Source organism: Megalops cyprinoides, chromosome 16 (assembly GCF_013368585.1).
Source record: "Megalops cyprinoides isolate fMegCyp1 chromosome 16, fMegCyp1.pri, whole genome shotgun sequence".
In the NCBI taxonomy this organism is placed as follows: Eukaryota; Metazoa; Chordata; class Actinopteri; order Elopiformes; family Megalopidae; genus Megalops; species Megalops cyprinoides.
Window position 1 is genome coordinate 10,382,082 of NC_050598.1, and position 23,901 is coordinate 10,405,982.

At 46.5% G+C, this 23,901-nt stretch overlaps 1 protein-coding gene across 1 annotated transcript; it reads left to right on the forward strand.

Moving 5' to 3' along the window:
* Positions 1 to 500: 500 nt before the first annotated feature.
* LOC118790944 (CREB3 regulatory factor-like) lies at positions 501 to 19,126 on the forward strand. Its single transcript, XM_036548090.1, has 9 exons — positions 501 to 611; positions 9,100 to 9,300; positions 12,461 to 12,586; positions 13,560 to 14,736; positions 16,827 to 17,021; positions 17,303 to 17,492; positions 18,023 to 18,096; positions 18,481 to 18,603; positions 18,920 to 19,126. Exons 2-9 carry the CDS (start codon positions 9,292 to 9,294, stop codon positions 19,036 to 19,038), a joined length of 2,013 nt encoding a protein of 670 aa, XP_036403983.1. The 5' UTR covers positions 501 to 611; positions 9,100 to 9,291; the 3' UTR covers positions 19,039 to 19,126.
* The last annotated feature ends 4,775 nt before the right edge of the window (positions 19,127 to 23,901 follow it).

Here is a 23,901-nt window from a genome sequence, read left to right on the forward strand (position 1 = left end):
AAGTAAATGCTCATTTCCTGATTTTATCACGAATTAGAGTCCCAGGAGTGACGTGATGAGGTAGGATTTACTCAGTGTGTTTTTTGTATAACTGCAGAGGCATTCCATTACACCACTGTTTTCCATGCTCCTCGAAAATGCTGTAGTCAGGCGTCACATTACACTCCCAAGTATTCCGTAGAGACAAATATGATTATCCCGCAAGTGATATTGGACACAGTACACAGGCTGCACAATATATCTTATCTCAAAGCAACGTGATTGCATAATTTACTATAATAATATCAGAAGATTGCGAGACGTTCCCATGCACCTCACGGGCTGATTTACGGTATACGGTGCAGTTAAATAACAGGGTTTTCACCGTGATTGAGGAGTGCAAAAAAAGCACCGTTTTAGGGGTAATCCCGAAGACGGGTTGTAATTGGTCGCTGATAGAGCACGTGAAGAGGTAGTCACGCGCTTTCCAGGAACCCGTCAGGAAGAAGATAAACAAAACAAACCAGAGAGAGAGGGGCAGCGTGGACTCCATAGAAATAGCAAAAATACCCAAACAGAGCGGCTAACGCGGAGCTAAACACAGTTTTGATGACCCGATGGGGAGTCTGAAGGTGAGTAGTGCGATTATTCAGTAGTCTCAGAACTTGCCGTTTGATAGTTTGCTGAAGATCTAGAAATTTCTTCCTCTTTTAGCTAGCTAGCTGGACTAGCTGTATCTACCTAAATAAACAAATTAGCTAGCAAGCTAGCTAGCACTTTAGCCCTACTCTGAAGCGAGGGGAGGAACGCAGAGGCCATAGTTATTCAGAAACAGGATTTAGTTCCGAGTGAAACCAGACCTGATTTTTCGCTAAGTAACTCATGCCATCAGGATGACACCTCTGTTTTAACATTAATTTAGGCTGACGCATATTTCATTGTGTTTGGCTCGTTTGATTGTCAGTGTCGTTTTATTTGACGAGGTGGTTTGCGAGCTAGCAAGACTTCACATATATATATTTCCCTTTTATGAACTAACCATTAGCTAACGATCTTAGTATTTTGCAAGCCATTTAGTCGGATACTAATTAGCTTCATCAACTTTTGTAGCCTAAACGGCTATTACCGTGGATGATTTTGCATAGGTAGCTAGCAATGCGAAATAACTCATGGTTATAACTAGCTAACTAACCAGCAAATTGATCCTATAGGGATGTAGCAAACTGATAACTAGCCAGTAAACTGATTCCAAGATAAAGCTTTATTGAAAAATACACTATGAAAAATCTAGGCTACTACTGGCGACTACAACAATTGCTGTTACAACCATTTGCTGGATGTGTTTGCTTGATATTTCGATTGTTCGCCAGCTTCGTTTTATTACCTAAATATTAAACATTTGATTCGGTATTGCTGTGAGAACTTAAGTTTTTGAGTTTTAGTTAACTTAACTGTCTTGGTAGTCACCTACTTCGCTAACGTTAGTTGAACATATTTTGCTGGCTGCCTGGTTGTGTGATTCTGGGCGTTTCGTGCAAGTAGAATTTAATATAACTAGTTAGCCAGCTAACGCCAACTAGTTACCTAGACTGGCTAGTCAGAGAAACCGGATTATAGTTGTTAGGTAGATTGCTAACTAACTGTAATAGATGGAATCGTGTGATTTTATTATTTACTGAAAATAACACCAGTTGTTATCTGTGAAGGGTACACGCCCCCTTACCAGTGATGTGTTTTCGTATGACAGCAGCGAGTTAGCTGGCTAAGGAGGTTGATTATGCGATGACTGCCGTTGGGAAAACATAGTTATGCTAGTTAGCTATTTAATTTTGATCGACTGGGTAATGGCACGACATGCAATTCTTATGACCTGAAGGTCGCTAAAATTAAGGTAACACTGAGATGGCATTGCCTGGGATTTCTCATCGGGATATACAGTATCTACTTAGGTGGCTAAGTTGTAATTTGTGTTTTGGCCGCAAGTTTTTCTGTGTTTTCTGCTCATAGGACGAATTGTGTGTGTGTTTTCAACTATTTACGTAATCTGAAAAGGCCCTTAAAATCCTGTTTATGTAGTCTACCTCAGCCCATCACGAAATGGGTGGGTATGAGTTGTCAAATTCTTGTCCTCTGATGGACAGATAGCTCGTCCATTCCTTCTCTTGAGAAGGCGGGTGTTGGTGCGCTTCGTCCAATAGAAGAAGAGGAATGCGTAGGCGTTGATGATGTCAGTAATTGAGGTTAGGTTGAAGCTTCGGTTTGTTTGTGTTGGAGGCCATGTTGAGTTCAGGGCTGCGGGGGAGTGTTAGTAGGTCAGACCCGAATAGGAACGTGGTTTTGCCCAAAATCAGATGTATTGGCTTAATTTAGATGGCACTTATTCCCATCTGGTGCTTGGTGTGAGAAAAGATGCGTGCCCGCTCACCGAGGCGTGTGTGTGTGGTGGAGAAAATACCGCAGTCACTCACAGCAGCAAATGTTGTGTAGGTCACATTCATTTACCGAAGTATATAACGTGAGTTATCCAGTCGAGCCAGCCTACGAAGCTAGGTATAGCCACAGTACACTGATGGCGTTAATTTTCTTAACAGTTATGCTTTCCATCCGAGCAAGGAGCGTCAGAACAATATTAGTGTTGGGAAGTGATTATGATTTATCAAATTGAGTTAGCTCCAAAACGAGTTAAGCCCAGTTAAATAATTCAGATCTGTATTGGGAAAGGACAGAATGGTTGTGAAAAACGGTAACTTTCCGTAGGGTGCTGTCCAATCAGCGCTCGTTGTTGATGTCTGTTTATATTGAAACTGCTTTGCATATGCATATTAACAAAATAACGTTTGTAGTATATTATAGTTTTTTGCGGAAGTCGCTGTAACATTCCATTAATTTAATTAATAATATTTTTCGGGTTGTCCTTCGTGAGTCAAATAATAAATTAAGGACTATATTGCCACAGATGAATGCAGTGTTTCAAATGGTCTCACAAGCTGGTTAGCACTGTTCAGATTAAAGGAGAAGCGCTGACAAAACCGTAACCAACCCTGCGTTTAAGAGTCAGTGAAACTGAAGCTTTCTTAATAATTAAGACACCTCTGAAAAGGTTGTGCATGACTCACTTGGCACTCACTTTAGCAGGCCTAATAGGTGGTCAGAGGCCCATGGTTAAGAGACATTAATTTGTTACTATTCCAGGAAGTCAAGTTCACCCTGCAGCACAGTGAGATGTGACAAAAGGTGCAGAAAATGTAACCAGTAGAATGAGGAACACAAGCTTGCTTGCACTTGCTTGACTGCCACATCGGTTGTTTCACTACCGCCTGTGCAAATAGTTGAGGCGTGCACAGGCGGTGCTGTTTTTCCATTGATTATTTGTGTAGCAGGTCTGACAGCACAGCTGAGGACAACAGAGTTCGTAACTGAGATAATGAGCACACAGAGGCGGAGAAATCGAACGCACCGTGTGTTTCGGTCGCTTGGTGGGTGCACAGTGGGCATTTCTTGTTCCATAAGGGACAAGTGAGCGTCAAAGCAATCCTTGGAGTTGGGGGTGGCTTTTGCATATTTTTCTCAGTCAAGCGCACAGTGTTCACATAGTAAAGCATGATGAGGCGGCAGCAAGACCCAGCTGGTAACTGAAGGTGGAGAACAGGGCTGTAGTTAGTTTAAACTAGCGTCGTTAGTTTGATAGTGTGTTTTGGTTCGTGTGCAGCGTCATTAGAGATCACGATGCGAGATCGCAGCCCATGGTACAGGAGCACGTGGAGCGACCCTGTGTTGATGCACAGGGACGTAGCCCGCTAGCGTTTATGCCAGCGCTGTACAAGTCAGTTCTGGATGATGCGCTTATCTCGCTGCGGCTCAGAGCCTGAATATGCAAGGGCCTGCAAGAATGAGCAAAGGAAAACATTCCAGGGCCTCGCATCTTATGTAAGGGCAGCCTCTCGGTGGCTCGGCGCGCTGAGATACTCCTGAGTAACATACCTGGCAGCGCCACGCACGACTGGGGAATGCTGCGCCGAGGTCCTGCGGAGGAGAGGAAAACAAAGCGCGCTCTGAAGCGCTTCCTGTTGATAAGCGAAACCACCGCGCAGCCTTATCTCCCTGGCTGATGCAGCACTGCAAAGCCCAGCAAGTCATCGCTAGAGGCATCTTGCTTCAGGGGCTGTGCGCTGGGCCAAGAAAGGCCTGCTGCCATTTCTGCTGTTTGTGTTTGCGTGCCCGAAGAAAATTGCGATTATTCTTTTTTTTTTTTTTTCATGATAGGTTTCACTGGAAAATTACAGATAAAAACATTTTAGCAGTTAACCTGACTGGCAGTGTTCCAAAATAGACAGTTGTCCTATATTGGGCAATAAGCATCGGCGTTAACTTGTGGAATTGTGCAGTTCATCAAATGTTAACGGTCGGTTTTGTTTTGTGTAGAATGGCAGGTGAAGAAGGCCCTGATTCAGCTGTGTTCACAAGCAATCAGCAGCTCCCGCGGTGCGGGTTAATGCTGGGATGAATGGATAATCTCCGTCAAATCATTTAAAGGCAGATGGTGGTTGTCTCTGAGATTTGATTGATTCGCTCTCTCATCTGCCTTGAATATAATTGACATTTGTGCAGTATTGATGCTCGATGCTCAGCTGCATCATGTTTAGAACTCGGCCAAAGCGTGAACTGCGAACAGGAGCACGGTCTGCAGCTTAACTCACCTTGTTTCAAGCTGTCAGACCCTCCCCCCTTCCCCGACGGTCTTACAAACACCTTTCAGGGAGAAGTTTCGGGTGTCCTGGGACCTCCCCAGTGTTACATTCTAACAAACAGCCACCTCGTACTCAGGCTAAATGTGGAGCCGGCCAATCGGAGCGAAGCGTCTCTGTAGCATGGACACCAGCGGCGGGGGCACTCCCTCCCGTCGTGTCCCTACTGACCAAACCTGTCCTTCTGCCCCGCCTGCATGCTCTGCCTCACACAATAACACCCTGTGCCGCGGACGCATCCAGTTTCACAAAAACCAAAATTGTAATTAGAAACCTAACGCAAGGTGACTACACACAGAGCAGCGAGGGGTTGGTCATGTTCATCTTGTGTCTGTGCTGAAACTGTACTCTGAGACTTTTTATAAGCCCTCCCACCACCTCCAGCTGAGCGATTGACTTTTGAATCAGGCCTAGCTATTCAAAGCAGGTTCCATTAGAAGGGTGGTTGGTTGTTTCCTATTGCAAAGATATATTGATGTGCAGTCTGAGGGATTATGAGTACGCAGCACAACTCAGCCAGAGCTTGACAGTAATGGCGTGTCTGCTGAGTGAAATGCCACAGTGGCACTGGGGTTTCCCCGAGCAGCACAGTGCGGAAGCACAAACCCGTGTGTCATGGAGCTAACAGCAGGGTGGTCTCCCTGAATTAGAAGCGGCTGGAGGGCAAAGGCCATCCTCTGTCCTTCATTACTGAGTGCAGAGTGTCGCTCTGCGTCCTGCCCTGCGCTCTGCCCGGCGAAGGTCGCCTGTCGTGGCAGCACACGGCGTGAGAGCGCCGTGTTATCGGAGCGAGCTTCCTCCTTTTGTCAAATCACTTCTCCGTCGAGGTGAGGTTAGCATTGATCCTGTCATAAAGCCGCCCTCTGTGGGAAAGCCGCGGCTCCCGGCAATGTCAGCGGCACGTCAGGAAGCAGGAATCGTCCCTGCGTCTGATCGGGATTCGAAGGCGGCGACAGCGTGACTAATCCTGCGCGGGGGCCGCGGGGGCTGTGGGGGGCCCGCCGTGACGACAGCAGCTCCGAGAGATAGCAATCTGCGTCCCGTTTGACGTCATGGTCCGGATGCAGTGTGCCATCACTTCCTGAAACCCAGGACTGTGGATGTCTCACCCGCTGTGTGTGTGTGTGTGTGTGTGTGTGTGCGCGGGCCAGAGGTGGGGAGAGGACAGACTATGCTGTAAACTGTAAATCTCCCTTTCTCTCAGGGGACCTTCAGACACTGGTGTTTCCTGTGATGTGTGGAGGTTTCTCACTGACCGTTCACAGCCTGAAAACTCTCAGCTGCTTGAATGGGCTGCTTGCTCACATTTTGTACATCCACGGAGCTGGGTCCTTACGGGGGCAATCCAGGTGCCCTTGCTGAAGACCACGTCCAGCGTTGCCGCCCAGCAGTTGCAATTGATCGCTGTGCAGTAAACACACTCGCTAGGCCAACGCTGTAGCAGAACACTGAGCAGGTGTGCCGGATCTGCTGAGAAGTGAAACTCTCCGGTCTTCGGCTGCGCTCTCCTGCGGCCACGAGGGTTAGGAGGGGCTGCCGAGTCACGTGTCGAACCGCTCCCGTCGCCGCGACGGGAGCCATGGCGACCCGCACGCGCAGCGCGAGGCGACCCCGCCCCTCACCGGAGCATGACTGCAGATTTCCGTCGCCCGGGGAGACGCCGGCCTTTCGGCCCGGCAGACGGGGCGGCATTTGCATGTATGTCAACACGCGCCGTGGTTACGGAGGGTTGGTGATGGTGCGTGTGGAAGTTTACTCTGAAGTAGTGGCGGGGAAGAGGAAAGCGCAGGTGGTTGTGTGTCTTGTGTCATTCATTCATCGAGGAGTCCGGGCTCTCTGTGGACGGAGGTGAGCTGGGACACTGACGTTGGGCACGCTCCACCCCCAGTTTCTCCCAGCTAGGCTATTTTGGTACGTGCATTCTCTCTGTCCCTGTCCTTCCCTCGGTCCTCAGTGTCTGATCTCTCCCTCTCTCCGCGAGGCTCGCTCAGTGCGGATCTGTCCTCTCTGCCCGCAGGTTGGTCTCTGATCTCGCAGTGTTGTTTTGAAGGTTTGGAAACCCCGAGCGCACAATCCTTCCCTTTCTCCTCCTCCACCGTGCCCTTCCACCGCTAGCCTTGGCTAGCCCTGGCAGAATAAGGAGGAGGCTGGGCTGTGTCCTTCAGTGCTTCTCTTCCTGCTGCATTCACTCGGCGCTCTCTCATCTGCAGTGTGTGTAGCAGGGCAGCTCTGTCACTGTGGTTCAGGGATGTATTTTCGTGGCTGGTGCCGCAGTCCGGGGGAGCAGCGTTAAGCGCCTGCCCGAACTGTAGGGCACTTTCGCAGGAGCCAGGGCAGTACCGGGCAAGACTTTAGGACCCGTTAATACAGTCCTTTTTCTGGTGTATCAGAAATGAAGACTCACATTTGCATTTTCACGAGGTGTGGCTTGGTGGGGGAGCGAGGCTACAGCACAGACATTGCAGTGTTTGGAGCAGCGTTCTCTGTGAAAAAAGCAGGCAGCAGTCTGGGATGCCGGCCATTTAGATTAAGGAGAGAAAGTAAATCGCCCCCGAGAATAAAAGATGAATTATTTCTGGGATCAAGGAATTTCAAAAATGTTCACTAAACCATTGAAAGAGAAACAGAAAGGACAGGAGTGTACACTCAGCAGCAAAGCATGCGGTTTGCTGAAAGGTCTTTACATTGCAAGCGGTTGGAGCCTTCGAGAAAGTCGAGTAACAAGTAAGACTGTTTTTTAAAGGCCGTGAACTCGTATTCATCGGGGTGGAGAGAAGAGATCTTTCGCAGAATCCAACACCAGAATGTTGGCCTTCGGCTAACGGGCTGCCAGGGCCTGTAAGGGATTAATGTGTCAGATAATTACAACCCTCGTGCTGCAGCAGGCATAATTGCAATGCCAATATTTTGAGAAACTAACTGTTGGGGGGTTTGGGGAGCACTGTATCAGTGATTTCCAGTTTCAGTTCTGTGTTGAGGGTCAGGGGCTTCAGTGGTGGAGCCTAAAAGCCTGAAAGTCAGAGATCAGAAACCTGATGACTCAAATGGTGCCAAGCTGGTACCAGTTAGAGGTGAATCACTAGAGGCATTGGTGAGCAACCTACTCAGAGTAACCATGCCCTCATTCATGTTCCCATTAAGAGTGGGTCTGTTGCGCTCACGTATAGCGGTTCTGCTGATCTTGTCTAATGTTTCTCTCTAGCATGTTCTATCATAAAGATGAGGCTATAAGATTAGCGGTTAATTTTGAGCATATGGACTTTGAGCATATGTCAGTAAAATGTAGGTGGCATCCCTCCCGTCTCCCAGGTTTAGCGTATTCATCCCGATTATTCACGCGTGAAGTAATGCATATGCACTAGGAGCAACAGGTGTGCTGTGTCTGTACGTTAGATGAACCATTCTCAAATACGGAATTTAGCATTTACGCTGCAGCGATCCATCGAAATGGCATACTGCCTCATGAAGGGGTGCTTTGAGTCACTGAGAACGGCTGCCGGGTCAAGACGGCGGTCTGTGTGCCGGGCCAGTCTGCAGTCCGAGAGCGGCGAAGGCGAAGAGGGAGGTGATAAATATCGGCTCTGACTCAACAGGCACGCCGGGAGGATGTGACGTCACCCCTGCCAGAGAGATCCGCGCGATGTGGGACGGGCTTTTGTTTTCGCTCCACGCCGCAGCCGGGGCCAATACTATTATTTATTTCCAGGCATATGTCAATGATTTGTTATGCAGAGAGCGTCTGCTTTCTCAGCCCCTTTATTTGGGGCTGGGAGATGGCAGCAGTAAAAGAGGAGACAGGGGCCGATAAAAATAGCCCAGCGTTCAGCGCCGGGTCTGCGTTGCATCACGCTAATACCCCTGGCCGCGGGGACCGGAGTATTCCTTCACGTGGCTTTGAGACACTTCTGTATGGACGGCTTTTCATAACAAAGTTCGGCGGCTGTTAGTCTAGCGTGACGGACAGGCCCGGAACGGTCCTCTTTCGCTGACGTTCCGTCATGTGAAGCGCTGCCGCGGTGGCGAATCGCAATTAATCACCGCAAGCCGCGGGCCTTCACGCGAATTAAAAGGAACGACGGCTCTTGACAGGTACTTGCACACGCTGTCGAACGGTCGGTCCGCAATTGTGATTTGTGGGTTGCTGTTTCTCCCTGTTTTTTTTTTGGGGAGAGTTAGGATGCCACGCAGGCTAATGACTGAGTTAAAATAAAAAAAAAAAAAACAGCAGTATTTTGTATAAGCCAAGTCATACAGTGTGCACGCAGTCTAAAGATGCTGATTTTGAAATTGTGGGAACATTGTTTCACTTGTCTCTCTCTCTCTCTCTCCCTCTCTCTCTCCTTCTCTTCCCCCCCCATCCCCTTCTCCCCAACAGAGAACAATCAACACAGGAGGACAAAACAAAAACGTGTGGATCGGCCTGTGAAGGCTTGTGGGTGCGAAGAAGAACGTCGCTTTTGTGAGGAAATTCGTCGCTTTCTGTCGGTATTGAACAAAGCTGGAAACGACTGGACGCGAAAGACGGCTGAAAAGTTTCCGGTTAGACACAGAGGATCTGTGCTTGGCAATGCCTCTGGTAAGGGACAGGGCGGCGGCGCGCGTCGTCCGCGTGAATATCTCTGTTTGTTTGTCTCCTCACTATCAGCGTCCGAGAGCGCGGCCCATCCCACAATGTAACTGTGCCTGCAAGACTTGCATATTTCTCTGATGATGGGGCTATTTAGATACACAAAAGCAGTTCTTCAGATCGTGCAACAGCCAGTAGGATGCTGAGGATATTTCAGACTTTAAAGTATGTGCCCTTCACAGCGGGTAAGTATCTTTGTGCAAAAAAAAAAAAAAGTGTCTTTAATCTCTTATCATCGATTTCTCCACTTCTGAAATTTATAACGGGGGTTAACGAGTTCTGACTGCTGGGCAGTGCTGATAGTACTTATGCTTGGTTTAAGTTCTTGCATTTAACGAGAGGGAAATTCTTATGTAAATTTGGTATGTGGAAGGCGGTTTGATGGTGGTTTAGATGGGAATGACTCCTGGAATCCTTGCATGAGAACCGTCATGAAACGGCTTTGTCAGCAACCAACTCCAAATAATGGAGGAGAGAGTAGCATTTATGAAATAGATGGTGCTGCATTGATGTTGCGGTTGAAAAATGGCAAAGCTTCCTCCGTGATTATCATCCACAAAAATCTGAATGAAAATCTCTATCGTGCGTACAGCGATACATAAAGAAGTCCTTAATGCAAAACTGTATAGATAATATAACAGGGGTATGTATGCTGTGATTGATATTATCGTACTGCAAAAGCAACACAACTAAGCTCTCACTCACAAAGTGACAAGAAAATGCTGACTGCAAAGAAAACGTGTTTGGACGTCTTGCACCCGCCGTGGTTGGAAGGAGAAGTCACTGCTCTGTGGAAATTTCTATATTTCTGTCATACTATCTTCAAATCACGAAAGATCAGTTCATGCACTAGGAGACATTAGGAGATCTGCATATGTGCACAGTCTAAATTAGAAGAACATCAGCATCATCCAAGGGGATACTTAAATGCAGAAACTAAAACATTGCTTACTTCCGATAGTTTCAGCACAGGATTGCTCTGTGCTAAGCAGGTTGGAGCGCTTAGTACAAAAAAGAAGAATTAATTGTAAAATGTAAATATAGCAAGCACTTAACTGTCTCGCGGGACTAAACAGTTCCTGAGGTAGCACTAGTTTAATGCAGGCGTAAGCAGCTGTGGTCGCGCCGTAGTTTCTGTTTTTAGTTTTCTCTTAATTGCATAACTGCATCCACTATTACGCTAAATGAATGCAAGTGACCGTGTGCTTGAGCTTGCTTGAATGGGGCAATGTTGAGTACCTCCGGCACGCGGTCTCCCGCGTTCGTTTAGGGTGATAATTGATCCGGTCCGATAAAGACCACTTACGCGTGTGCGGTCGTGAGGCTGAATGGGGATTGCAGTCTCCCGTATCTCTGGAACAGCGGGCATTTGTTGTGTCAATAAAATGTGACCGGTTGGTTGCCTCCCAGCTGCAGAGAGATGGTATGGGGTGACTGAAGCGATGAAGCAAGGCGTGGCTCACACAGTTGTGTTAAACCAAAGATAATTTCCAACATTAACTATTTCTCCACGAGTTTGGGACAAATAAAGGTGACAATATCTTACTATAGTGTTACGATTTTTGGATACAAATGTAGGGTGGCAGTGTAGCATAGTGGTTAAGGAGCAGGACTCGTAACCGAAAGGTTGCCGGTTCGATCCCCACTGGGACACTGCTGCTGTACCCTTGGGCAAGGTACTTAACCCACAATTGCCTCAGTAAATATCCAGCTGTATAAATGGATAACATTGTAAAGAACTGTAACCTATGTAAGTCGCTTTGGATAAAAGCGTCTGCTAAATGAATAAATGTAAATGTAGTGACTGGCGGTTGCATTTGGAACGATTTGAAGATGTCTTGGATACTGGGTGAGTATTACAATGTCAACATGTCAATACCAGTTAGTGCAAAATCAAACCAGGTTGAGGTGACAGCCCTACCTTTTATCTTACAGTAACCTCTGTCATACAAATTTTTCAGGTTCACTGAAAGTGTGTGCAGAGACGTGTAATATAAGCCTTTAATGAGCCACTGCAACTCCACGCAGTGCTGCACCTGACTTCTCCAAAGGTAATGATGGGTGAGATTTCCTTATCAGGTTACCAGGTTATCATGGCGTTGTCTGGCAGCGCTTTGCCCCAAATTCTAGGCTACAGTGATCGGACTCGGAGACAATGCGTTTGCTCAGTAAAATGATCCGAGGGTCAACAATCTGCCGTCCTCTCAGCAACGAAGAGCGAGCAGGTTGTTCTGCGGTGAATTTGTGGTGAAGCGCACGTAATAAAGCTGACGCTCTGCATGTTTCAGCCGATTCGTTCGACACAAACATTTTGAGCCACACCCCTTTTTTGATCTGCATAGTTTCTCTTTGCAGGGAAATTCCAAACTGATAATGAAAGTCCAGCATTTTATGGCAGCTATCAAGTAATAATGTGAGTGGCAAGGTAACGAATTGCCCCCTTAAAATCCAGAACCTGACAGTGGTCCAGCTGATGACTCAGGCTGGCCTTGCTACCAGCCAGGGCTTTTTGTTAGAGAGAAATGCAAAAACCCTGTTGAAAAGGGTTGTTTTTGTCTGATGTCTGAAATACAGTCAGAATTATGAAGAAAAGCCTCTTGCAAACGTTTCAGTGTGTGGTTTGTGTATTGTGGCAGGCTCACTATGAGTGAACTGATTCTCAAATCAAGTGACAAGCCAGGAGGCTAAAATTTAACTAAAGATGACCCTCGCTAACCCTTTCAATTAAATATGAAGTGTTTAAGATGGAAGGCCATCTTCTCGCTCAATTACAATGGTAGGAATCCAGGCACAGGACCCAGTTTGGAATGCTCCATCATAAAATGTAAAATGATAATAACTGACCCCGACTGAGCTATGTGACAGATATGAAAGAGACGGTACACGTGTAGTTATGGCATCATCAAAAGTCAGGTGTGCTGAACTGAAAACATTGTGACCATCTCACATCCTTGCAGAAACGTATGGATTTCAGTTTTCACTTCAAACAGTGGTGGTGATTATGCTGCGCTGTTCCAGTGTTTGCAGCTGGCTGAAGCTCAGTGTTACAGTTTGTGATGATGTCAGCAGACCGTACTGACTGCAGATTTCCCCCCCTTTGCCTCCACAGCCGAGCATCAGTGGGATGGATCCTCCTTTTGGGGATGCCTTTGACAACTACACCTTTACTGACCAGGCACTGACCAGTACAGATCTGCTGGCGAGCAGCTCGGACCCTGACTTCATGTACGAATTGGTGAGTGTGCATCCAGCCCCCCAGCTCCGGCCTCACCCCCCCCCCACCCTCCCCACCCCAAACTGCTGCCCCGTGAGGCCTCCCGGTGTTCCACAGAGGCCACCTGGCTCCCACAGGGACCGGCTAGCGGAGGCCATTGTCTCGCCTCTCTCATGGCGGCGGATTTTTCCTCTGGCTCAACCTGCCTCTGTGGCAACCGATGACCTCAACAGACAGGTCATCGGCCAAAAAGCTTTGGGGACGGGAGCCGGCTTTGTGTGTGGCATTCTGGCTTGGAGTGCTGTCGGGCCCATATTGTCCCCTCGTAACCTCCCGTGTACCAGGAACAAGTACAGATTTACTATGGGTGTGCCAAGCAGTTATAGAAGAACGAGGCTTTGTCATCTGCATAATGCGCTGTCTATCACTGACTTGTATAACCCAATCAAAAGACTTTGCTCTCCACAATAATACAGTATTATTAGTTCAAAGTAGTGAATCCCTGTTAAAACATAATAGCTTCACCAGTTGTGGGGGTCAAGAAGCCTCATTCTCCCAGTTCTCAGTCTCCCTAGAGTACTCTGCGAAAAATCAGTATTCAGTCGGTTCTTTGAAATGCAGAAAAGTAAATTGGTAGTGAATTGTCTGGTCAAATCAGCCTCCAGAAACCGTCTTGGGAACCATTGTTAATCAAGCTGAAATGTAGTTGTGAAATTTGTGGTCTCTGGTATGTCATTGAATGAAAGTTCTATCATTTATATAGCGTTGTCTGTAAAAACATTACCGGCTCCTCTGATTTTCTGTACTTCCAACAGAATTGTGCTCTTTTTGCAGCTATCTAACAAGCTGGTGGAGAAAAATGGCTCTTTGCATATTTATATCCCTGAACCTGCTGGCAGAGTGCCAAGTTTGGTCTAAGACAGAGCTTTAAATGGGCTTGAGTGAAAATCTGATGCTTTTCTGTTTTACTAAGTGTCTCCCTCTCCCCCTCCAGGACAGAGACATGACTTGCCGGCAGAGCCCAAGGGCGGACATCTTCTCGTTCGGAGACTGCAAGGAGATCGAGAGCATCGAGCACTTGACGGAGATCCTGGACACCGACCCCACCTACAACTCCAACTTCGAGCAGTGGGACACGTACTGGGAGGACCTGACCAAGTACACCAAGCTGACCAGCTGCGACATCTGGGGGACGAAGGAGGTGGACTTCCTGGGGCTGGACGACTTCTCCAGCCCCTACCAGGACGAGGAGGTGATCGGGAGGACGCCCACGCTGGCGCAGCTCAACAGCGAGGACTCGCAGCCCGTGTGCGAGACGCTCTACCACCCAGACCTGCTGCAGAGCCAGAAGCAGCACAGCGGCCCGCCCCCGTCCCACGGCAAGAAGCCGGCCAGCAGGCAGGCCGCCCCCAGCTCGTCCTCGGCCAGAAGCCTGCTCCCGGACTACGCCGAGGGCTCCCAGAAGGCCACCCGGCCCGTTCCCTCCAGCACAGAGACCATGTCCAAGGCCCAGGCTCCGGGGCTCAAGGCGACGGCCCCGCCCACGGGCGGCAAGGACTACGTGCGCAAGGCCAAGGTGCGCATCAGCGGCCTGCACCGGCCCGTGACAGACGCCACGCTGCTGCAGGCCAACATCACCGTCAGCTCGCCCTTCGCCGACGGCCCCGCCGCGGCCGCCGTGTCCGCCCCCGTCGCTCCGGCCGCCGCCCCCGCCATCGCGCCGGCCGGCGGCGGCGCAGTTGCCGCCGCCTCCCCCTGCACTGAGAAGAAAGTGGACAAGCCCCGGCTGGAGGTGGCCCCCGTTCAGGAAAGTGGCTCGGCCCAGGCAACGGGCTGCCAGCTCTTCCCCGTGGCGGGAGGCAGCCAGGGCCTCCTCCACACCAACGCCCTGGGGGGCGACACTCCCAGGGAGAAGGAGGAGGAGCACAACTACTCCCTGTTCGTGACCCAGGGAAAGCTGGCCGGAAAGGTGGAGCCGGACATGGAGGAGGAAGAGGAGGAGGAGGAAGAGGAGGAGGCGGCGGAGGAGGCGGAGCTGGACGACGAAGACCATGACGAGGGCTTTGGCAGCGAGCACGAACTCTCGGAGAACGAAGAGGAAGAGGAGGATGAGGAAGAGGACTACGAGGATGACAAGGATGATGACATAAGCGACAGTTTCTCCGAGCCAGGTAAAAAAAATCTAACAAAGTCATATGTGAAGATTTTTAGTACATTGGTTTTTAAATATTTATTTCATGCCAGTTTGTTTAAGATAATGAAAAACTCTCTTTACACCGATGCATGTTTCCATTAAAATATTTTACCTTTGATGTTTGCTATTAGTGGGCAGTTTTTTCCCCATTCAGTGTCCATTTGTAGTGATATTGCAGATAGGAACCTGTGCATAGGGTCTTTGTCTTGGCAGGGATTTTAGAATTAAAAGCATGCTGCAGCTATCTCTCTGGAATATCTGTGCAGCGTTTTGGTGTAAGTGTTTTGATTCATTAAATATTTGACTGGTAATGAAAATGTCTGGACGCCACCCAAGGGTGGGATGTTTAGTTTATAGAGAAAGCTGGTGTTTTCTCCCGTTTCTGTCTATTGAAGTTAAATTTGCGGGGTGATGTGTCTAATGGGTTACTGGCTGAGCTGAGGAGATAATGGAAAGGTCGAGTGAGTCAGCCTTGCGCTCTGGCTGTGGAGAGACGGTGGAGCCGAGCACGTTTGTTCTGATGTGCAGAACAGATACGGCCATTTGTGTTACTATACATTACTTTCACTGTTTGCCCGGACCCACGTTCTCTCACGACGGCAGTGTCTCAGTTATAATGACAGGGATGTGCTGGCATTTGAGGCCGATGTCAGGAGGTATTTTTTTTTTACCTGTGGAATGCCGCGGAACCAATACTCTGTCTTCATTTCGTTAAATCAAGATGGCCAGCAGTGCCCACGAGAGGGATGGCCTATTCATTAAAGGCTGCAGTTGTGCTCTGGAGTGTAAAGTGGGGCAGCCAGAGCCTTTGAAACGGGTTTTTGAATGGACGGGCTCGCAAAGCGCAGAGCGCGGCATGGCAGAGGTTGACTCCCTGCTCGTCGCCCTGTGTGATCCTGGGGTGCCGGGTGACAGCTGTCACTGCGGCCCAGAGGGCCCACGGCGTTAGCTGTGACTGTGTGATTGACGTCAGACACGCGCTACGGCAACGTGCACCAGATACAACTCCGTGCCGTTTCCCATCCTTCGACGGAGACGGCACCCCTTTCCCCCTTTCCTGCTCCTTCGTTTTTCTGATATTAACCTTACGTGTTCTGTCTGAAAGCTTTGGCGACGTAAACGTTTTGAAAATAAATGAATGTGTTTTTAAATAAATGTAGTCAAGACCCGTCTATCTGTTCTGAAGACCCTCATTTGGTTCCCGCTAACATTATAGAACAAATTACCTTCCTAATTTAGAAGCCAATCAAATCTGGCTTATCGTGCAAGTGAAATGGGACCGCACATTAAGCTACAAAAGGGACTTTCAAAGCCGGTAACAAAAGACTTTTGTGGACTGTGTTAACAAGATGAGATGTGCTTTGAAGGACCTAATCAGTTTGCAAGATGACACCGGCATTCATTTATGCATGTGCTCTTTGTGAAAAAGCATTGTAACTGTACGCATGAGCCCCAACAATGCAGCACCTCGTGACAAACGGGCGTATTCGTGTCCGTTCGACGTCCATCACTGCTCTGTCTGGAGAAGCCGCAGATAAAAGGACGGTTCGGTTGTATGATTTTTCACTCTGCAGTGCATTGAAATTGAGGTCGCCGGTGGTGATGTAAGATGTGATGTTACAAGCAGTAGGAAGTGTTTGCGTGCGTGTGAATCTGTGTGCGGCACTGTAAGTGACGCGTGTCTCTCCCTCACCCTCCCCCCTCCCTCCCCCTCTTTCCATCTCCCTGTCTCTCCCTCTCACTCTGTCACTGACTCTCTTTACTTCTTTCCCCCTTCATTATCCTCCCTCTCTCCCTCTTTCTGTCTTTTTCTCCTCCTCGCTCTCTCTCTCTCTCCCTCCCTCTGTTTTTCTCCCTCTCTCTCTATTTCTCTCCCCCTCGTTTGCCCTGTCTCTCCCTCCCTCCCTCCCTCTCTCTGTCTCTCTCTCTCCCTCCCTCCCTCCCTCTCTGTCTCTCTCTCTCCCTCCCTCTCTCTCTGTCTCTGTCTCTCTCTCTCCCTCCCTCCCTCTCTCTCTCTCTGTCTCTCTCTCCCTCCCTCCCTCTCTCTCTCTGCTCTCTTTTCTCCAGGTTGTGATAACGATGTTGTGGAGGATGTGAAAGGCTTGACGGCGGGGTTCTCTCGGAAGAGGGGCAAGCGCCGGTACTTCTGGGAGTACAGCGAGCAGCTCACCCCCTCCAAGCAGGAGCGCATGCTGAAGCCCTCTGAGTGGGACCGGGACACACTGCCTAGCAACATGTACCAGAAGAATGGACTGCACCACGGTGAGTAGCTGGAGGGGGGCTCGGGGGGGGGGGGGGCGGGACGCTGCGTAGCTGGACTGTCATACATACCCTAATTACAGTTTAATATGTGCCATTTACACTCACACGCTCCTCAATCTAAAGCGCATAGATCTATACGCAGAAATCCAGCATTCCTGATGTAGCCTCAGTGCAGTTAAGCCACAGCATTACTGATGCAGCTTAGCCCTTGAGTCACTCAGATCTGTGGGACTTTTCTCCTGACGCTCGTTGTGTTTGGCGCGCTTGTGTTTGGGGAGCAGGGAAGCACACGGTGAAGAAGTCCCGGCGCACGGACGTGGAGGACCTCACCCCCAACCCGCGCAAGCTGCTGCAGATCGGGAACGAGCTCCGCAAGCTCAACAAGGTGATCAGCGACCTGACGCCCGTCAGCGAGCTGCCGCTGACCGCCCGGCCCCGCTCCCGCAAGGAGAAGAACAAGCTGGCCTCCAGGTAGGACTGCGTTCCCCTCCCGGAAAACCCCTCTGTCCCCCTACACATACATCCACCCGCCTTTCTGCTAAATCTGTCTGCTGTCTAGCTGTTTCCGCCCTGCCTGGTAAACCCCCTGCTTTCTCTGTAAAGCACCTGCCAGTCCATGTACCCCCAATGAGAATGTTATGATCGGACCAGTGATTTCCAGTTTGTGCATTTTTTTTTATATAAGTGACTGTTTTTTCTCTCTATATATATATATATATATATAAAATATAAAATCGTTGTACTGTATATGTGTTTTGGTAGCTCTATATTTGTCCGCTTGTATGTCTGCCTGTCCATACATTGATCTCTATATCTCCCAGTGTGTCTTTATTGACCAGTATCTCCATGCCTGTCCATCTGTTTTTGTAGTCTTATGTGAGCATTAGAAATGTTTACAGGACATCAGTAAGTTGATTTTGTCTGTTTACCCAGGCAGTCATCTGTATTTGTTTAGCTATCTTCATTCCTGCTGTTTCCCAACACCACGGTTCTCTCCCCAGGGCCTGCAGACTGAAAAAGAAAGCGCAGTATGAAGCCAACAAAGTCAAGCTCTGGGGCCTCAACACAGAATACGGTAAAAAAAAAAAAAAAACGCTCGAAAATGCAAAGCAAAACAAAGCGGAAAACCCCGGTTCCTTCGAGTGTTTTAATGTCATTAATTCAAGATTTGTTCTGGCAGCCTATTTATTTCTCATGGCCGTATCTTAGAACACCCGCCGAGACGCTCGTGAGAAAACAGAATACGTTTCCTGTTCAGTTTCGGTTTTCACACACTTCTTACCAACGGCTGCACAGATACTGTTTTAGGGTTTATTTAGGTGGACATATACAGACAGGAATGGCTGAGTGTATGCAATGTGAGTGTTTGTACAGAAAGAGTACTAATAAGTATTAGCGGTAATAGGAGACGGAGGTCTCACAAGGTGTTGTGCTTGTTGTTCTGCTTGCTGCTGTGCAGATCGACTTCTGTTTGTGATCAACGGGATTAAAGAGGAAATTGTGAACAGAGTGCAGGATCTGACAGATGACAAGGGAACAAGCATGGCTGAAAAACTTGACCGACTTATCAGCGAAACCCTAGGTAAATAATGTTAATTTTATTCGACATGTTTCAGTGCAACAGCAGCAGAATGTGCTGATAAACAGTTGATAGTTACAACATGTCATAATGGAGCAGGAGTCAGTATGAAATTTTATAATCTGTGTGGTGATTCGCTGCACCGCTATGAATGTTAGTAATCTGAAGTAAAACACTGAATTTAAAACTGGAAATTGAGATGCAGGAGACTCTCCATTTTAATAAGAAAGTTACCCTCACAATCTCTATGCATTTACTCCTACCGGCGTTAGGGCCAAGCGCTGCCTTAACCACACGCACCTGTTTTTGTGTTTTGCAGTGAAGTCACCTGTTGCCGGGCAGACGTCGGATTTTGTGAACCAGATTTTGGAGAACACAGCCGGGGGGGACCCCACGGGGGGTCTGGTGGGGCTCCGCGTCCCCACATCGAAGGTTTAGGGAGGCGCTCTGGAGGCCCCTGGAGCAGAGGAGTCCCATCCACCACCATCCCTGTCCCAACACTGTAACACCGTTCTGTTCTGCATGTCCAGTTGACGCGTGTGAATATATATACTAGTTGTGTGTATTTATATTTATATAATGCACATGATGTACAACAACAAATGACATCAAACAGTAGTACTGCATACAGGATTTCTGCATCAGTTTGTGTGTTACTCGCCATTTGTGCATGTGACTAGTCAACCTCATCTAGGATCCTCCAGTTGCAAGTGTGAGGCCAATGTATGAGAATCCGTACCTTCTGGCGTTTTTGTTTTGTTTTTTTTTTTAATCCTTTGCGAAAGCAAGCAAACAAGCGAATATCAGTTCTCGCTGTAGGTGATTCTCGTAGCGTCCGCAGGGTTATCCGTGCGATGGCCAGAGCATAAGAGAAGCCGCAGCAAGAGAAGCAGAAGTACGCAGAAGGAGAGTTGGGTGTTAACTGGATGGGGCTTTAAAACAGTGGCAGGCCGGGGTCGTGGATCCGGCCGAGAAGCCGAAGCGGTGGAGGATGATGGCGGAGTAGGCGAGTGGTATTTTTATGTTTGTACACTATGGTTTGGTCGTTCTGCAAGACCGTGTCCTGAAGGTCGCTCACTCACTGAGGTGGGACGAATTTATGGGGACAGAAGAGGTGGCCTAGCGAGGGGTTATTTTGAACTAGATGCGGATGACAAAATTATTCCTCCACGTGCTTTTGTTGAAATCCCTTAATGTTCAGATGCCATGGGCTTTGTGGTTAGAGACGGGATGGGAAAAGTGGGGGAAAAACCTAAATTTAGTTCGCAACTTCATATGTGTGTGTAACAAAAAAAACAAACAAGTAATACTCATTGTGCCTTGTATTTAAGATGAGATGAATTCAAAATCAAAGAAAGCGTACTTTTTCACAGAGCAAGAGTGAGAATTGTTGGAAAGGGGGGTGACTTGTGGATTTGTAATGTATTTTAGCTCTTTAAGATTTTCTGAATGTACATAGGAACACGTGGAAAATGTAGATATATGCCACAGAGTCGGTGCATTGTATTATAAGATGGCTCTACTTTGGTTTTTGGTACTTGGCTGTGGGGAGGGGGGGGACGATTAAAAAAAAAAAAAAGACAAAAAAAAAGAGAAATATTTGCACACTATATTTTGATTGTGTTTTGTACCAAAGACGAATGCAACAAAAATGGCAAATAGCCAGTTTTAGTAAGGTTTTGCACAGCTTACCTGACACCGTATTGAATGTAGAAAAAAAGTGGTAGGGTCAGGGATATTCAATGAACTGTGAATTTTGCTTGGGTCCAATTATCTACAGAAGGAAGCATTCATTCACAATTTCAGTTTGCTGTTCCTCTTGTTGGCTTTTGAAGTAGGCGGAGTTTGGGATTTTATCCTTGCATAGATCGCTGCAGTATACACTCTACTGCCTTCTCTCCTTTTTTTGATGGACAGAAATAGGAAAGGGTATGAAGCATTTAAACTTACAATTTTATTTAGCATGTTTGTAAAATATTAGCAGAAATAACCAAAAGATAGTGTTTATTTAGTTAATTTATTTAAAGTATACATACATATAATACATGCTATATGATATGTATGTGTAGAATGTATGGTATTTATGTACACACAATTACATAGATATGTGTATATATGCATATATTCATACATACTCATATATACATACTTCTAAGTTGCCACTTGTCAATGTAATGTATGATTAAGCATGATAACTTTCTAAAAGTCTATCTACTTCATATTTAAAAAGTAAAAAGTTGAAAAACAGAAAATGATCAATTTTATATATTTTTGTACAGGTAGTCCTTTCCTTGTTTGTTGATGTTGCAAAATGATTCCATTTGAAATATATTTAATGTGATGAAAAGCTTTCTCTGAGAGTTTGCACTGTTTAGGAGCCTGAGGTTATCTTCTGTGTTTTCAGTACTGACATTTTTTGTTAGAGCTCTGGTCCATGTGAAAGGCGGGGTTAGATATTATTCTGGTTTCTCTTGGCCCACTGTTGGTAAACACTGATGTAGAGGGTAGTCCATCTGTGTGTTATGGTGAGCGATCACGGAGTGGGACTTTCTCATGTGTGGCAGCAAAGATACACAGACCAATATCAAACACGCACCATAGTGCTTTGCTGTTACAAGGCAATGCACATTCACTTTGACTTGGAATAATGAATTTGCTGACTCAGCAACAGCTGAATTTATCACATTGTGTAATTAACACAAATAAAATAAATTCATTAATACCACGTTTGTAAATGTATTATTACTGTATTATTACTATAAGCTAAAGATACATCACAATATAGATTTCAATAGCCCCCAGAGTCTAATAAGACTAAGGGAAAGTAATGAGAAAGAGGCCTGAAACATGCTGCAAATTAAAGAAAAGGGTGTAAATGTACTTTGGCATCAGTTATTTCATTGGATTGATGATCTTTTGAATTGGGGTTAGAGGTTGAGTGATGCTCTGCATCTTTGGTTCCTCCAGAAAATATTATGTTGTTGTCAGTAGGTCTAGATGGCAGAAGTCACTACTATTGAGTTGTTATTTTTAAAATTGGTAACAGCAACTTTGTGTATCTTAATCAGTTGTGATCTGTGTTTACAATCGATGTTGTTCAGATGGAATCATTGAAAAGTGGTATTCATTATGACCAGAATGAACTTGATCAGATTATGGCCTCTATTCATTCTAACCACAATAAGCTTTGTCCTTGACCGTGAGCAGCGAATTTATTAAAGTGCTACTTTTTCATTTCTTACAATTTTTTTGTCGCTGTTAATGTTAGCAGTTGTCACACTTGTGATGCTGCATAATTGGCAAAAGAGCAACATCTGCCTAATTTCAATGCTAAGGATGAGGATATTGGGGTTATATTGGGGTTATATTGAATAGAGACCTAAATTAAATTAAGCCCTGATAATTACTGTCTAGTTAACATGTAAACTGGTGTGTTGCCACGTGACTCTCCACTGAGAACAATGCCAGTCAAGAATTAGTTTACAAGGTTTAGTTTAGTTAACAGTTTTAATTTAGCTCACGAAATACTGCATGCCACTTAAACCACCTCCTCAGATATGCTGACATAAAAGTTGATTCAATCAAATAAGAATCTGCAAGAACAACAAAGAAACAACAGAAAATATTTATTTTTTCAAAGCCAAGTTCCTGCTTTGCCAAAAAATGTCTACAGACTGGCCAGAATTCCCAAATAATGACCAGTAAGTATTTTTTTGCTGAAGTCACCAGAGCTAATTTCCTTTGGAAAATAATAATTAAAAAAAAAAAACCTTAAAGGCGTAACTGAATGTGTAAAATGGAGACTTGATCGGAACGCCAATGCCAGTACAATCTGCTGATGATCCTTAAAAGAACCAGAGCAATCTCAACACGCGTCCTGCTGAAGAGAAAAGGGGGAAAAATGGCACCCTCTATAAGAGGAGCTGCTTCTTTCCCTTTCAGCATGTTTGCTTGCTGCTATGACTCAGTCCTTTTTTTCCTTTTCAGTCAAAAAAAGCTGCACTTGGGCTGGTCCAGCCAGAATCAGCTATATTTATTTGAAGAAAAGAAATGAGCGTTTTTTTTTTTTTTTTTCTCCTCCTCTCCACGGTTCAGGAGCTTGTGGAAACGCTGTACTTTGATATTTAAGAAGGGAGGCAGGGGGGCTTTCTCAGAAACCAGACTAATATTTAAATGTGAAGAATTTATTTTGAAATCATTGTCATTACAATTATCGATGTTATTATTTCTTTAAACAGTAGTCTAGTCGAGATGGTCTTTTCCATCCATGGTTTGTCTGTACTGCAGTGTTTCACTTTTGTAAATAGAAAAAAAAATAAGCTGATATTTACCTTCCTAAATGTTGAGTTTGTATAGAACATTCAATATATTACATTTAAGAGGAAACAAAAGCACTTTGTTCAAAAAAAGAAAAATACAAAAAGAGTCGCGATTTTTGTATATTCCTTCCATTTGCTGCTAAACCTGGCTAGTCAGAGTGCTGCAGTGGGAGTTTGACTTGGACCACCAGACGCGGACAGAGCGAAGTCTAGAGAGGGCAGCCAACCTTTTGATTACAAGGTTTCAATGTTCTGATGACTCATGTCATGAATCTTTTGCCTTCAGTAGAGATTTCCTATGGAAACCTGATTCTGCTTGGGGTTTTCTTCAGGTTGATGTACAGTGTAGACACGTCTCTTCTGGACGTTTCCAGATAATATTGTTATTATCATTTTTTTTTATTCATTTGTTTCGTTTTATTGGGAAAAAATCAACAATGTCCGGATGTATTCACAAAAAGCTCCTGTCTTGTGAATGGTTCAAAAGAAAAAAAACGAAATATCTCTGTACTGTATGTAAAGCCGTTGGCATTGGGAAACCCATCGGAAGACCTTTGCCTTGCCAACCGTCCATTCATTCACAAAAGATGGCCAAGTGTAGGTGTAAACCCGTGTCGCTACAGCGACACATCCTGGCTTTCGTAGTACTGTCTACAACTGAAGCACTTCAGCCTGGTGATTCACTCAAAAACAACGATAGCTCTGTTCAAACTGTCTAAACATCAACGTCAAAAGTTGACTACATGGGGATTTGATATTGTGAAATTGTATGTGAAATATATCTGCTGTGGACTGTGTGGCAGTACCTCTACTGCCATCCTTCCAGCACTCGTAAAGTGTTCACGCGGGTTTTCACATTTAACATGATCAACGCAAGCTGTGCGGCTTTACATTTTAACCAGGGGACTCTGTGGCATTTTAAACAGTCTAGAAAGTGGTTGTAATTCAATGCCAGTAACGTTACTTTCTGCTTATTCTGTCG